The 15254-nt window shown below is 38.7% G+C and overlaps 1 protein-coding gene across 1 annotated transcript; it reads right to left on the bottom strand.

Moving 5' to 3' along the window:
• Positions 1 to 7994: 7994 nt before the first annotated feature.
• Positions 7995 to 14913, bottom strand: fam3c (FAM3 metabolism regulating signaling molecule C). The gene is made up of 10 exons (XM_063500859.1): positions 14806 to 14913; positions 14355 to 14410; positions 14123 to 14227; positions 12651 to 12677; positions 12172 to 12295; positions 11892 to 11950; positions 11742 to 11792; positions 11559 to 11643; positions 11338 to 11464; positions 7995 to 8805 (listed from the first exon to the last, which is right to left on the bottom strand). Exons 2-10 carry the CDS (start codon positions 14368 to 14370, stop codon positions 8716 to 8718), a joined length of 684 nt encoding a protein of 227 aa, XP_063356929.1. The 5' UTR covers positions 14371 to 14410; positions 14806 to 14913; the 3' UTR covers positions 7995 to 8715.
• Positions 14914 to 15254: the final 341 nt, after the last annotated feature.

The raw sequence follows: 15254 nt of genomic DNA, 5'->3' as shown, positions 1-15254 counted from the left end.
ACTGACCTGTCAGTTCTTCAGAAAATAGCATCACTATTCCTGGAAGATCCCACAGACCTCTGCGGAGAGAGTAGGAGGGTGTGAAGTTTGTCAGTAGCATCTAATGACTTAATGTTTCCCTGATGAGTATCAGTAAGAAATATAGATTCTTAGACCCCGCTTTATTCCTTGATGTTTTTCCTGTTGGCTCAACACATTTTTACAACAATTTCGTTGTTCTTTAACCATGAATATCTGATCCTAAAACGCTATCTCAACATTGTACATGTAAACCTTGTATCAATTTTGCACATAAACTAAGCCTGTGTTTGATTTCTTTGTTTATATTTAATCTTTACTCTCAAACCCTTGCACACACCGAGTCTGCAGCTGAGAGGATAAAAACCAGAACCATCAGGAGCAGGTTATATTGCAGAGTTTTGGTTAAACATCAGCTCTAAGCATTACATTTTTAATTATCCTTATATGCACAGCATGTTTTACGTGAAATACACTTTACATGTGCAAGTTGTTAAGATGTACCTTACTAAAACCACTGAGTAAAGCACAAACGGCGTGTAGTATTGTCACAGGAGTGCTGCATGTATTAATTTAGTAATGCAGAAAATGCATAAATTGCTGTTACACTTGATGCTAATCTGCTGCAAAGGCTACTTTAGACTGTTGGAAGTGCAGCTACTAGAACACACACACCATAAATACGTGTCCAATCAATCAAATCACTTCAATTTTCCTCTGTAGAGAAACTCAAGTGATTTCCACCATCTCCTTTATTAAGTAACCTTTAATGTTTAAATGGAACCAGTATAACGTTGTGCAGCGGTCACCTTAGAAATAAACAGCAGCACTGACAGCACACTCAGCCGTGAAATAATTAACTGGAATTAAAATGTTTATTTTACTACTCTGTGCATTAAATCACCAGATTAACGATTTTCTGCAGCATTAATCGCATGACCTTTTTTGTTGGTCGCCATTTTGTCATCTTCTGATAATGTCTCTGGCTGGAGTAGGTGGCACTCGTAGGGATCATTTTCTTGGGAAGGAGAGTCATATGACTCATGAAGCATCCCTTTTAGAAGGGTTAGATGCTTCTAACACTAGGCCTTTCATGCAAACACGCAGGGGAAACCCTGGATTAACTTAGTGAGTTGACAAACAGCTTCATGTGACCAATTTTCCAGATTACAAGTGTTAGTGAATCCAGAAAAATGGAAAAACACTTGGGTATATTAAACTTGCTTCGTAGTGTAGGGTCCTGGAAAAGACCAGATGATTTGTGTGTGTTTGTGAGTCCTGATATATAAAGCTTTAGACTTGACAGACGATGTACTTTCTTTTTACCATGACTGCTTTGTCAATATCTGGTTGTTTGACTCATGGTACCTGACAAGAATATCATGATTTCAACATATCATTGCCCTGGTATCCATGCTTGTTTGGTTGCTGTATATACTGTGTTTATTTCTATGCTTTTAATTTGAGGAATAATTTGGAGAAGCGTTTGAAACAAAAAAATTCCCCTGGGCTGGAAATGATCAGACATCGGTTGAAAACAAAGACAAAAACGGCTCTTTAACAACTCTGGGTCAAACTCTTCATGTGCATTCAATGAATTGAGCCAACATGTTTCAATTTGTTTGTGAAAACCCACCCGCAGGATTTCTGAAGCACAGCTAAAACCATTAATGAAAATCTAAGTATGTGAAGGTCTTCAAGTTGTAGTCATAAGCTCGTGCAGCCAAATTACCTAAAAGCACATGCATCTAATCCAGCTGCTGAGAAAGATAGTATTCACCTATTTGGCAGTGGCCTCTGCACAATACAGCAAAGCTGCTGCTGTTACAATACCGAGGAAGAGCTTAGAGTTTGGAGTACGTCAGGGGCAGAATGAATTTTTTACCAGCAGTGATCTGATCCACTTTGACTTCCTGACTCTGAGCCAGAAGTAGCTCAGGAAGCGAAATGACAACTATGAATGAGACCTTTGTTTTACAGGGAAGACCAAAGAGACCATGTGCGTAGCTGAGTATGAGCTGTGTTAGTCATTAGTGAGGGTGAAAAGGTTACTGCTATTTCAGTTCTTAGCGTGTTATTAGTGCAAAGACTTGATTTAGCTTTGGGGCTGCCCTTAAATTGTGCTGGGATTATATAAATCTATGAGAAAAACAACACACCCACTTCCACAGCAACAAAGAAGTATAATTTAAAGTACGCAGAAAAACAGTTCTTAGTTTTCCATCTGGTTCTTCTGGATTGCGCTGGCAATCAGTCCCATGTGTTTGACTGTCTGTGTGCATTTGACCAGGGTCCGCTTAGTAATCTCTAGATGCCGTGAAAAGATCCATATGATCAGCTATCGATCTGGTTGGGTGTCTGCATGAGGCCTGTCTGTCTGTGCTGAGGTCAGCAGGAAGTTCCCGCAGGCCCACTGAGTGTAAACACAGCTGTCTGGTTGAGTGTGTGTATGTGTGTGTTGAAGAAGCAATTACAGGATTGGAGGAGGGGTAGAAAGAAGGGCAAAGGGGTCACTGAGAAGACTGAGGGGGGGAAGGGAATGAGTTTAAAGGGGGTGTCAAGATAGGCTAAAAAAAAAAGAGAGAGAAAGAAAGAAAAGTTGTGGAAAAAACTTGGTGCTTTAAAGAGCTGGTAGTAAACAAAAGGGCTGAGCTATTCCAGTATCAGATAAGAGATTATAAGGGAGTGGTTACAGCCTCCAGACAACATAAAAGCGCACAAATAACTGTGTTTATGTTAGGAGAGAAGTTGCCCCGATTCAGGTCCTTCTAGCTGGATGGTGTAGTCTGGGAAACTTTTAGAGGGATGCCAAATATTCTGATAACACTCTGGTAAACAAAATATCTTCTAAAGGGGGAATGACAAGCAAAGTCAGGTGGGAATAAAGCAACAAAAACAACATGACTTAGAAAGGGGCTTCAAATAAGTGATTCAGTAAACTGAAGGACAAACACGCTGAATCCAGATTAAGACAAAACAAGGTCAATGTGGCAACTAAAATATTCCAACTTTTAGTTAGTGTCAGGACATCCATCCTGTCCATCCTAACATATCAAACTTTTAAGCTCAAGGCACTTTGCAACTTTCAGGCCAACCACAACACTAACAATTAGTATTAGTAGCAGTTGAGTATGCAGTTTTATAGTAGTCTAATGAGTTACTTAGTCACCCAGGAGAACTTAGAACTTTGTAACAGAGGTAGTCCATTAATAACAGGGGTTAATGGTTCAATATTAGCTCCTGTTTACATGTTAAACATAGACTATATATATATAAATGATGTACCCTCAAGGTCTTATCAGAAGTGCTTTAAACCTGCATTCCTTTTAAAACCCAGCATGTCTACTTCTCTCTTTCTCTGCAACCTCAGTAAACACTTTCACCGTGAGTTTATTGTTTCAATTAGTTTCACGTGGTTTCAGGTCTTTTATAATTAAACAGAGTGTTCATTTTAGAAATGATGTTCCCATTTAGGACAAAATAGACAATAAAACAGAGGATGCTTTAGGACATGACTGTCATTCAAGCAGACTATCAAACTACCAAAATGTCAAACTTGAGACTTCAAAACAGAAAAGGGCCTAGAAAGGGTCTTTACAAGGGCCTCAGTTATATAAGCTGAGCGACTGGTTGCCCACCTGCCCACCTCCAGTCGCTAGGCAAAGATGTGTTATTTGTTGCAATTTGTCGCAAAGAAGATCCCAAAAACCAAAACTAAAAACCTCCTTGTGATTGCTTTGGTTGCTATCAAATTGCTGTTGTCAGTCATACTTGGTGTGGAAGACACTGACTTGTCTGCAAACACTTGCAAACTACTAGCAGAACAGCAGTGAAGCTGGAAAATGTGCAGCACATAGGGTTAAAGAAAGCTGTGCCCTTAAAAGCAGAAGTTCTCCATTTCTATCTTGCTTTGCTGTCTTTCAGGTTTCACTACCACTTGCCAAATTGTTGGCAAGTATTTGCAGATAAATTAGCGTCTTCCACTCAAACTGTGAACAACTATAGCAGTGCGCTAGCAAACAAAGCAATCTCAAAGGTTTTCCCCTTGCAATCAGCAGTTGCCAAATGATCATCTTTAGGTCTTTATGGCTGAAGCCTAAGCCTAAGCAAGGCCCTTAACTCTAAATTGCTCATGGAACAATTAACTGATAGCAGCGCATAAAAGCTGAATAAGTGGATGAATAAGTCATCTAATGTCCATCTCAGACTCAAGATATGAGGCCTAGGCTATTTCTTGGAATCCATGCCATTGTAGACCAGTGGGTTGGTTCATATTTTTTCCTTCAAGTTTCCCTGAAGTCCTTTAAATTAATATGATAGAGCTTAACAATCTTACACCTTTTTGTAAACTATTTAATTTCACAACATCAATATCGTTCATTATTTCCATAAAAAAATAGTTTCCAACCTGACTCAGACAACAGCGGAGGGAGGTCACAAATTTAGCGACAAATCAGGTCTTCCATGAATCTTAGCAGATCGTGTAGCATTCGAATACCAAAAAGATACTCAAAATGTCATGTACTGGGCAAAAATGTTAAGTGGAATTTAGTTCAACTCATAGCCACAAAAGGCATTAAAAGGTGAAATTTAAGTGCTTTGGTAGTATGATGGGAGCTGACAAGATGCAATATTAACAAAATATAATAGGAAACATAGACCGTAATAGATGCTTTAATGCATATTTTACCCCAAGTGGTGATTTCTGCTTGTCGTCTGTTTTATTTGAATCTTGCAGAGACTAAATGGGTTTTCAAGAGGCCAGAGCTGCGATGTTCAGGTCACTGAGGGATGTTTGGTCAGCAGACTCACAGAACAGAGGTCAAGGGAAGGTACAGTACTGGACTGAAATGAGTGTATGAGCATGTGCATTTACAGAAAATACCAATGCAAGCATGTTAGAGTCTCATAACTAGGTCAAGAAGAGATGCATGTTAATCACAAGGTTCATGTTAAATAGAAGACAGTTGTTACGAAGCTTGTTTTGATGCAATGAGAACCTCGGGGTGTTTCGGTCAAAAGGCTAAAGGGCGGAGGTCAGGGGTCACAATCTGAAAATTTAGTGCTTCTGAGGTTCTTTCAGAGGCAACCACCTTTGTGTGGTGGACAGATTTATTTTAAAAACACACACACAAAAAAGGAATCTCAAACAGGGTTTTGTTCTACGCGCTAAAAAACAGTAATAGTCCTCTTGTGTTCATATAGTTTAGCACTCATGCTCGCACTAGACGTTTCTGTGTTCATATGTAACACGAACATGACGAAACATGACGCTCTGGAGAGGTTCGGCCCACGGGAGCACTGGCTCCCTTCTGAAGGCATCATGCAGATACATCTTTAACTGCTTCAAGAAAAACAGTAACATACTACGTCCTAACATAGCAGGCAACAGTGTCACACACAAATTACTACATATGGAACAGTTGGTAAACAAATGTTGCCCTTTAAAAAACACACGGGCATATAAATTACAACGGGGATGTGGGATGTCATGTGTGCTGCGCAGATGACATCAAAGAAAATACCCCACTGTGATTCTTCCACTACTGGGAGAGCTTTTATGTTGAGAGGAGATGAGGAGGTCACTTCAGTGGCAGAAGGTGTAAAAAAAAAAAAAAAAAAAGTGACTAATTGAAGAACTGTTGGCTTGCTGCCATGGTGCAGAGCATGCAGATAGTAAATATGCTTTGAGGAGGGAGACCGAAAAATTTTCCACTATAATGTGACGCTGACACGAAGAGAAAGCCCCAGGAGAGGTTAGGCAACTCAATTTTCACACCCTCAATAGACATGCAAGCAGGTACAGCATTTTCTATCACTTTTTCATGTATTAGGTTAATTATTCAAGAGGAAGAAATTGCATATTTAGTTGAAAGTAGGCCACACTTCATCATTAATGGGATATTTACAGGAGTGCTGATGGAATCTGCTACACAGACGTGATTGTACGAAAAAGGCCTCGGATCTTTCATTAGAAGGAGTAAAGCCACTCACGGACACTTACTCTACTGTACAGCTGAAGCAAAACAACATGCAAAGAGGGAAGTCACTACAAAACATATGGCCTGCCGCCTGAAAAAAAAATAAGGCAATAGCGCTCCCTACAGGTCACTTTAAAGAGTGTTTCTTTAACCAGTTGTTACATTTTTAAAGACTGAAAGGGCAATATGGTACAGGTGTGCTGATTTAATGTAAATATGACTCTAAACACAATGATCTAGTAATTACACCGCTATACTATAACTCAACATAATGACAAGGAATGTCCAGTGTGCAAAATAAATCTCAATGCAGCTAAATCTTGCCAATCAAAACAGTTAAAAGTTTATAGATAATCTGTTTATATACTCACTGACCACTTTATTTAGTTCAACTACTTATTAGCACAAATATCTCATCAGCCAATCATATGACAGCAACTCAATGTATTTAAGCATCTAGACATGGTTAAAATGGCCTGCTGAAGTCCTAATTGAGCATCAGAATGGGGAAGAAAGGTGATTTAATTGACTTTGAATATTGGTGCCAGACAGGCTGGTCTGAGTATCATTGAAACTGCTCATCTACAGGGATTTTCCCACATAGCCATCTCATCTCGGGCGCACAGGGAATAGTGTGCAAAAGGGAAAATATGCAGAGAGCAGCAGAAAAGCCTTATTGATACCAGACATCAGAGCAGAATGACCAAACATCTTTGAGCTGATAAACCTTTGCAGCAGGTGGGCTACAGCAGCACGAAGACCACACAGCTAAGAACAGGTAACCAAGGCTAAAATTTGCAATGAAAATTGCACAATAGAAGACTGGAAGAACGTTGCCTGGTCTGATGAGTCTCGATTGCTGTTGTCACATTCTGATGGTAGGGTCAGAATATGGTGTAAGCAATGTGAAAACATGGATCCATCCTGCCTTGTATCAGCGGTTAAGGCTTGTGGTATGGTAATGTCAACATGGACTGTTGGGAATATTTCCAGCATCTTGTTGAATCTGTAGAGAACTAAGGCAGCTCTGAAGGCAAACATTGGTCCAAACTGGTACTAGCGAAGTGTATCTAAAAAAGTGGCCAGTGAGTGTAAAGTCCCTTCACTGACTGCTTTCAAAACAAAAGGTTTTAAAAAATAAAAATACAATCTTATGACAGCATTAGAGACTTAAGAGTTAAAAGTTGTTTTGCACTTGTAGATAAGTTATGTCAAGTGAAAAGTGAAGTTGATCGGTGCTTTATTTTGTCACTTCAACAGAAAAAAGAAAGAAAAATGTGCAACTTTTAAACAGTGTTGCACAAACGTTTTCGAAACGTTCTTGTATGTGGTAGACAAAAGGAAACTGCACAGTGTGATCTGAAGTTGTGTAAAAGGTGAACGCAAATGGAAATGTAGTGCATGAGTATGTTGTAAAAGTTATGATCGCAGGGGCTAAGGAGTCGTTCTGAGAGCCGGTGTTTCCTTATGTTAAAAAAAGCTTCTTTTTTTTCACAGCCATAAAGAGTTTGGAAAAAACATTCGACAATTCAGTGACTGTAGTCTTCTCCGGCACCTCTAACATAGCTGTACAACAATAGTGCAAAATGACTCCTTTTTTTGGTAGCTACTCTAAAAAGTTCCCCTTTTTATTCAAAAACAAGTGGAAATATTCATGAACTAGTTCAGTGTTATACTAAAGCCACCAAAGATTTTTAAACCTTACCCCAAATAGAAGCTAAGCTGAAGAGAAGACAGGATGTCACGCCTAGCCAGTGTGAAACAGCAAACGCTCTATTATCTTGTTTGAAAGTGATAAAATGGTGAGCAAACAGAAATCCAATCCATCTACACCTAATGTTTAAAGAACAAGGTCTGTTTCAAGGGAACACGAAAAACCACATAGCAGTGCAACTGCTGTGGACACACTGAAAAAGCTACGTCCTACTTTAAGAGGCTACAAAACACTTAATCAACCGCAAACATTGTCAACAAGATCATTTATTTTAAGAAATTATATTAGTATTCAAATGCTCATTAAATTAATCCCTTTCAAAACTGCTTCTTTCTCTAAACAAATATATACAAAACATCACAGTGAATTTGGTACATTTGGTTATAAAATCTTCAAATCTAATTTAAAAAAAAAAAAAAAAAAAAAAAAAAAAATCACATTTCTAACAACAAACATCTGGAACAAACAAACAGATCTAACAATGGTTATTTAAGGCAGGGTACAGGTTATCAAAAAAATTAGCCACCCCTCCCCAAAAATCTGATCTACTACGTCCTTTTTGGTCAGCATTGCCATAATGCAACACTATCACAACCAAGTCCCAAGAGAATCTAAAGATAGAAAGTTTGATTGAGAGCAAATCATTAAAGCCTTCTGATCAGTGCAGTCTACTCATAAACCCGATTTAGCATCTATTTAATAGCATCCAAACAGAAGGAGAAGTGCAATAGAGTCCGAGTTTCCTTTCACACATTGCTTCCTGCTCTGATTGAAGCATCATCACAGCAGCTGCTTTTTCCTGCTAATGTCTTCTTTAGTGAGATTGTTGCTGTGGTGGACAAATTCAGATAAAAGGCTTCTGGGTAAGAGGTGTGCAATGGCCTTACTGAGCACAAAAAGTGCAACGACTATAAAGTCTCATCAAGATAGGAACATCAGTGCAGGTGAGAGCACATGGGTAGACAAGAGTGAATGCAAAGGTGGGCAGCACTTTAAAGAAGGTCAGTCCTGCCTCTGCGGTATGCAGCCTTCCATCTCCAACACTTCAGGCCAGCCTTCAAATTTGTTTGTTTCTGCGCTGTTCTTTATATGCTGAGAAAACAAAATAAAATACATGTTAAAGGTTAAAGTCATAAAAGTCTCTCTTGTTAACAGCTAATGACATGAGAAGAGTCAAATGTTATGATAAGAACAGACAAGGACCAGTAACCAACAAAACTGGTTTGTGGTCAAAGATGACAAACAGGCTGTAGACTGAATATCTGACTGCAAAATATGAATCCCTGAATGACTGATTGTGTGCACTAGGTATTCTTAGTAATAAAAAGCCTACTGATGTTCTGTTAGCAGTGATTCCACCAGTAAAATTAACTTAGCTACAAATTACAACCGAGCATAAAAACATATTAGCGTGACGCACACAGTTTGCACTGCTGTAACTTTACAGCAGAGTTTCATTTGGTTGTGTCAGCAAGGAACATCTTAGAAGGTTGTATACAACAGATTCCTCCAGTGGAGACTCAGCATCACGGAGCATACCATAAGTGATTTTAAATGAAAATTCTAAACAAAACATGCTGCAGAACTATGTTAACTGAACCAGGAAAAGAACCTCTGGGGATTTAAAGATTTACCATCTTACTTGTATTAAATATCGATGTATACATAAAATAGGGCAACTACTCTTGTGCCATCATCCACACAAGTTTTAGACTTTGCAGAGCCATCTAGTGGGCTTGACTGAACCCTTAGGTAGATAAGTTCTAGTCAATTCTAGTCTGCAGTTCACGTGTTTCACAAAGCTGTTCCCGACTCTACAGGTCTACTTAACAATGTATAAGCATATTCGTTGGCATTATCGGTTATGCAACATGCAAATAAATGCCTTCTGCTTTATCCTCCTGAAAACCAAGATAAAAATGAATCTTCCCCTTGAACCTTTTTTGTGATTTCCTCCTGAAGAGTGCTTTTTAGCAGGTAACTGTTAAAATGAAAATGATTCCAGATGTCGTGCACGAGAATTTTGTCTCAAGGCAACAAGTGTCCCACTTAGTCTTCCTTTGTTAGCTAAGTGTTACAAACTTTTACACTTTCAAGAAGCCAACACAGCTCAAGTTGACAGCAAGTTGTTACATTACCGTAAGCCCAATAAAAGCTGCTCAGTAAGTGTTAATCAACCCAAAGCTACAGCCGCCTGAAGTCAGCCCCAGATATCTGAATTTTTTTTGCAGCCAACCAGAGTGATGCCAAAAGGGAAAAGGGCCATAAAGTGTAGCGGTGCGCACGCACAAATGTCCACCAAGATCAAAGAAAACAACCACAGGATGTAATCTGACAAGAGATTTTGACAGTTCAGCAGAATCATTTGCTCAAGACTATCTTAGTAGCCTAATAGAAATAAAGTGTCAAGCTGTTTCATCCTCATATTTTACTCTATGGCTCTGTAATGTATGGCTCTTTCGTCTGATGTGCGAATGATCCCTGGTTCAAGGCTGGGACGGGGCACAATCTAAGTCCCATGGGTCACAAACCCCTAGTTCCTGTCCCAAGACTGGATAAACAGTAGAGTTTTTTTCCAGAAGTGTCTTTGTCATAGACAGACAAGGTCTGTTGTTGTGATACACTAGCAAACAAAGGAGCTGCTGAAAGTACCTTCTCATTTTGTTCTTCGTCTAATGTGCTGTAACTTTACCAGCAGTTTAAATTTAAAGACTATAAAGAGTAGGGCTGCAGCTACTGATTCTTTTATTAATCAAGAATTCTACTGATGATTCCATCGATTAGTTGAGTAGTAGGATAAGAAGTACTTTTGTCTTAATAATGAGCAATAATAAATCTTCAAAAGAGAAAAAACAGATCTTTTAAAATAAACTGCACACACCAACACAAATATCATTCCTAATGAGACCTTGGGTCAGCATCCCCTCAGTTTAAACATCACTCTTGTTTCTAGCTTAGCGTTAGTATGCTATCTGTGCAGGTGTGTGCAAAGAGCTGAAGTTGTAATCACAGCATAATCCAGTTGTTTTTTTGTCCTGGATGTAGTTTGCACTTCACCATTGTGCTCTCACCCTTTTTAAACAAAAGTAATACTTATATCCACGCTGTAGACTGCGTCACTATGTTCCCTCTCTGACTCACAAACGGAAATTATTGGATTGTAGTCAAGTGCAAGTGGAACCAATACGCAGAATCGATAGGCAAGCAGATTAACAATTGTAGAGATCTGGATCTTGATTCCCATTCCTACATACAATCTAAACTAAGGCATAAAACAAAATTGTTACTTCTTGGAGTGCTTTCTGACACTAGTGGGAGGAAAAAAAGGGTTGGATCTCCCGCATGAGGTAGATTAGGTGCGTGTTTGTGTAAATGTGTTTTGTGTGTCTGTATGCTTAAATGTGCTAGTGAAGGAGTAGGTGTGTGTTCCTGTAAGCCTTTAAAGGGACATATGGTGGAGGCAAAGAAGAAAAGCAAGTGTATATGCATTCTTTGTGGTTTGCCTTGTGGTTTGATCTGAATGTTTGAAGAAAACACACATTAAAATGGTGTAGATGTTAATAAGGTCACTAATAATTTAGTTTCCAGCTTTTGTCAAATATGGGATTTTGTGCATCATCTTACCTGCTCAAATGGACTCTTGGTCTTGATGCCTTTCCCTCCCACAAAGATCCAGTTATCTCGAAAGCCCAGATTATTAATAGCTGAGCTGCCAAGATCAGCAATTAACTTCCTGGCTTCATCATTGAGTCTATATAACAAAGAAGACATATTATTTCATGACCATCCCCGCAACTAGAAACAGCAAACATATTTATTGATCAAGCGAGTTGAAATGCTCTTACTTTGTTGCAGAATCATCAAATGAGGCCATCATTACAACGGTCCCATCTTCAATTTCATTCAGGAATTTAATCAAGGGAGCCACATCTATGCAAAGTGACATACGGTTAACAAACTGTATGAACTGGATTTGTAAATGTCTACAAAAAAAAAAAAAAAAAAAAATGGTTCTCAAGTATACTCACCTCCAGCCCACATATCAAAATATTCTGTTTTGACAACTTCCCCTGTCCTCCCTATGGAAAAAAAACAAACAAACAAACAAAAATACAGTTTTTCAGAATTAGGTTTGTAACTCGGAATTTAAAGTGGGGGACTCGAGTGGATAACGTCACCATTAACCAGGGCGATGTTGATTCCTCTTCCCACGTTGTTCTTCACACCGCTCATTACTCTACAACCATAAATAGGAAAGGGGGAGAACATATGGATACATTTAAATATAAAAGCATATAAACTTAAGGAAATGATTGATTTATAGAAGGATGGCACTTCATAACATGTTTAACATACTATAATGTAGATTTCCAGACAGCCCAGAATAATCAGACAACACTTTCTACCACACAAGTGAGTCTTTCTTTCTTATAACACACTGTCTCACATCTTACTTACACTTTGTCCTCCAGGCAGATTCTGGGCCCGACCACACTGGCTGCACCACTTGCCATCTTGAAGGCAAAATGTCCAGCTGAACATGCCTTGGACAGCCCACATTTATGCCTGACAGGCTTCGTTGCTGAGAACACAAAATTCCATTTGCCCAAACAGCACAGTATCAGATCCAATTACATTGTTTAAGGCTTTTCACAAACAGGCACAAATACGGGTGATCAAGGAATGGTACAGCTTGAACTCATCTAAAGGGGGTCTATTTGCACACTAATGCAATAGCTAAGCTTAAAACACACAGTTAAACTCGATATCTAGATGTTTTCAAAAGGATTTAGCTACATTACAATCTGAGACAAGCTCCTTATTACCATTTTTGTTCTGACTGTTACAGAGATAGATAAAAAAAAAGACAGAGGCATATCAAAACACATGAGTAATAGAGAATAAAAAGAAAAAAGTAAACAATTGAGAACACTTACAAATGACATCTGCTGGCACAGATCTTGCTGAAAAGCAAAAAAGGAGATGTAGATGTAAGTAGACTTTATAATATCTAATATATTTATTATTAGGATTATAAATAAGATTTATATTATATTTTTATAAATGTTTATCCAAGTAGCAACAATTAATACAGATAAGTAATAAGTGTGCAACATTTCTTTATGTCAAGATAAACTAGAGGCATAAAAAAAAATTACAACCATCAGTTATAGGAGTGCAGAGGATACTTTCAATGTGGAGGAATAGCGGCTCTACTCTGAGCTCCTCCTGGATGGCCAAACTCGTCACCCCATCTCTAAGGGAGAGGCCAGGCACCCGTTGGAGAAAGCTCATTTCTGCTGCTTGTATTCACAAGCTTGTTCTTTTGGTTACTACCCAAAGCTCATGAACTTAAGTGAGGGTAGGGACATAGATCGGCCGTTAAATCGAGAGCTTCGTGTATACACTCAGCTCTCTCTTCACCGCAACAGACCGGTACAGCACCAGTCTGTCTATTGATCTCCCGCTCTCCTCTCCTCTCCTCTCACTTGTAAACAAGACCTTGAGATACTTAAACTCCTCCATCTGGGGCAGTAACTCCTCCCTGACCCAGAGTGGGCACTCCACCCTTTTCTGGCTCAGGACCATGGCCTCAGATTTTCCACCTAGAAATTCTGTCCATAAAAATCATGAACAGAATCTGTGACTTAGGGCAGCCCTGGCAGCCACCAGGAACAAGTCCAACTTTTTGCTGGCTTAGTGGACCAAGCTCTTGCAGCGGTTGTATACGGATCAAATGGCCCGTAGCAATGGGCCAGACAACCCATGCTCCCAAAGCATCTCTCACAGGATACTCCAAGAAACATGGTCGAATCCCTTCTCCAAGTCAACAAAACATATGTAGACTTGTTGGGCAAACTCCCACACACACCCTTAAGTAACCTCGAGAGGGTAAAAAGCTGCATTTTTTTTTTAATTTCTCCACTTTCAAAACATGATAACGAACTCTAAGTTCACAAAAGAACTGAATGTTTCATCTTCTTCTAAAACTGTGCCAGACAGGCAGATAACCCTCCTGGAGCCAGGAAAGAAGAGAAGGGCCTATGAGATAAAATACTGGCTGGCGGCTCACAACTGACTTTAATCGATTAAAATGAATAATTTATTAATAATATATGTAGTAAACAATACATATACATTGCATTACAACCCATTATATCATGAACTGAAACCTGTGACTTACATTTTTTGTCTTTTTCCTGTACATAAATAAAGATTATTTAAAAGTCATAAAGTGCTGACCCAATAAATAAAGAAATAAATTAACCAAGATGCAGGACATGCCTGACTTAAAATGTCCCTGCAGACAGAAAGTACACAAAGTAAATGACTGTCCTGTTTCCTTTACAGATGATTATCTCCCACCTACACAGCTGTTCAATCCAATTTTACAGGAAAGGTTACTCACAAATCACATTAGCCAGTTTAAAATCCGTATTAATCTCGAATAGCTGAAAAGCCAGGAAGACAGCCAGTAGGAATGCAATGACCAACACTGTCAACTTGATAATTCCTGCGAAGAGAGGGAAAACGGAGAGGTCCGGTTAATCAGCCATCTGAATCACTGCGCAGATGAGAAATGGTTTTAGATAGCAAACATGTGTTTGTTTAAATATTTATAGTAAATATATCTGACTTACCATTAGCCCTAATCATCTTTGCGACTCTCCAGAATATTTTACAAACAGCCGACAACCTGTAATATCAAATAAAAGTGTAGGTGTCTGTATGTGTATATCAGTGACTACAGTCAATGGTGTATATCTGCGTGGCTTTATAGGGTGGTCTAAAGGGGGAAGTTAGCTTGTGCTGTGTGTTATTTATAGGAGTGTCTAATGCCGAAACACAGTGACCTTGCTCTTTTTCTAATAACTAGTTATTGCGACCGAATTAACGAACAATGTAACGTATGTAAGCACGTAATACATTTTTAAAGCTATATTTTGAAAAGCTAACTAGCTTTTAACCCCGTGGACAACTTCTTCGTCTTTGACAGGTTTTACTCACTGACACTGGAATGACTGCATCTCAGCCTCTACAAAAGACAAATACGTAGCTGAACTTTGAGATAAATATTCACGACTTTCTTACCTGTTTACGTAGCAAAATACCGGTGGACGCTCCGGTGTGGTTCTTTTAAGACAGGCTGACTAACTTATGATGATGGCGCTGATACGCGTCATGACAGCTGGACTGTGGAGGAGGAGCAAACCGTGAAAAAGAGGCGCCACTCCGCCGGAAAAAGGAAAGACGAACCGGAAATAAAGCGCCTGGACAGTACAAGAAAGAGCAGCTTCCGTAATTATTAGCAGGTAGTCTTTTTCTTCCTATTATTAAACAAACAATTCATATATATATATATGTATATATATATATATATATATATATATATATATATATATATATATATATATATATATATATATATATATATATAAATAAATTTATTTATTTATTTATTTTTAATTTTATTTAATTTTATTTTTTAATGATTCAAATGAAAATATAACCTACTGGATTTGGAAAGAGTAGGGAAATAA

The sequence above is a fragment of the Pelmatolapia mariae genome, linkage group LG17 (assembly GCF_036321145.2).
Source record: "Pelmatolapia mariae isolate MD_Pm_ZW linkage group LG17, Pm_UMD_F_2, whole genome shotgun sequence".
Classification (NCBI taxonomy): Eukaryota; Metazoa; Chordata; class Actinopteri; order Cichliformes; family Cichlidae; genus Pelmatolapia; species Pelmatolapia mariae.
Note: the sequence above shows the minus strand (reverse complement) of the source record. Positions and strands in the feature narration are given on the sequence as shown.

Bases quoted from the DNA above. Each gene is read 5' to 3' on its own strand.
- fam3c (XM_063500859.1), bottom strand. The intron at 12,678-14,122 runs GTGAGTAACCTT...TTTGCTTTTCAG, and splicing joins TAAACTGGCTAATGTGATTT to CAAGATCTGTGCCAGCAGAT. The intron at 11,644-11,741 runs GTGAGTATACTT...CACTTTGCATAG, and splicing joins TTTTGATATGTGGGCTGGAG to ATGTGGCTCCCTTGATTAAA.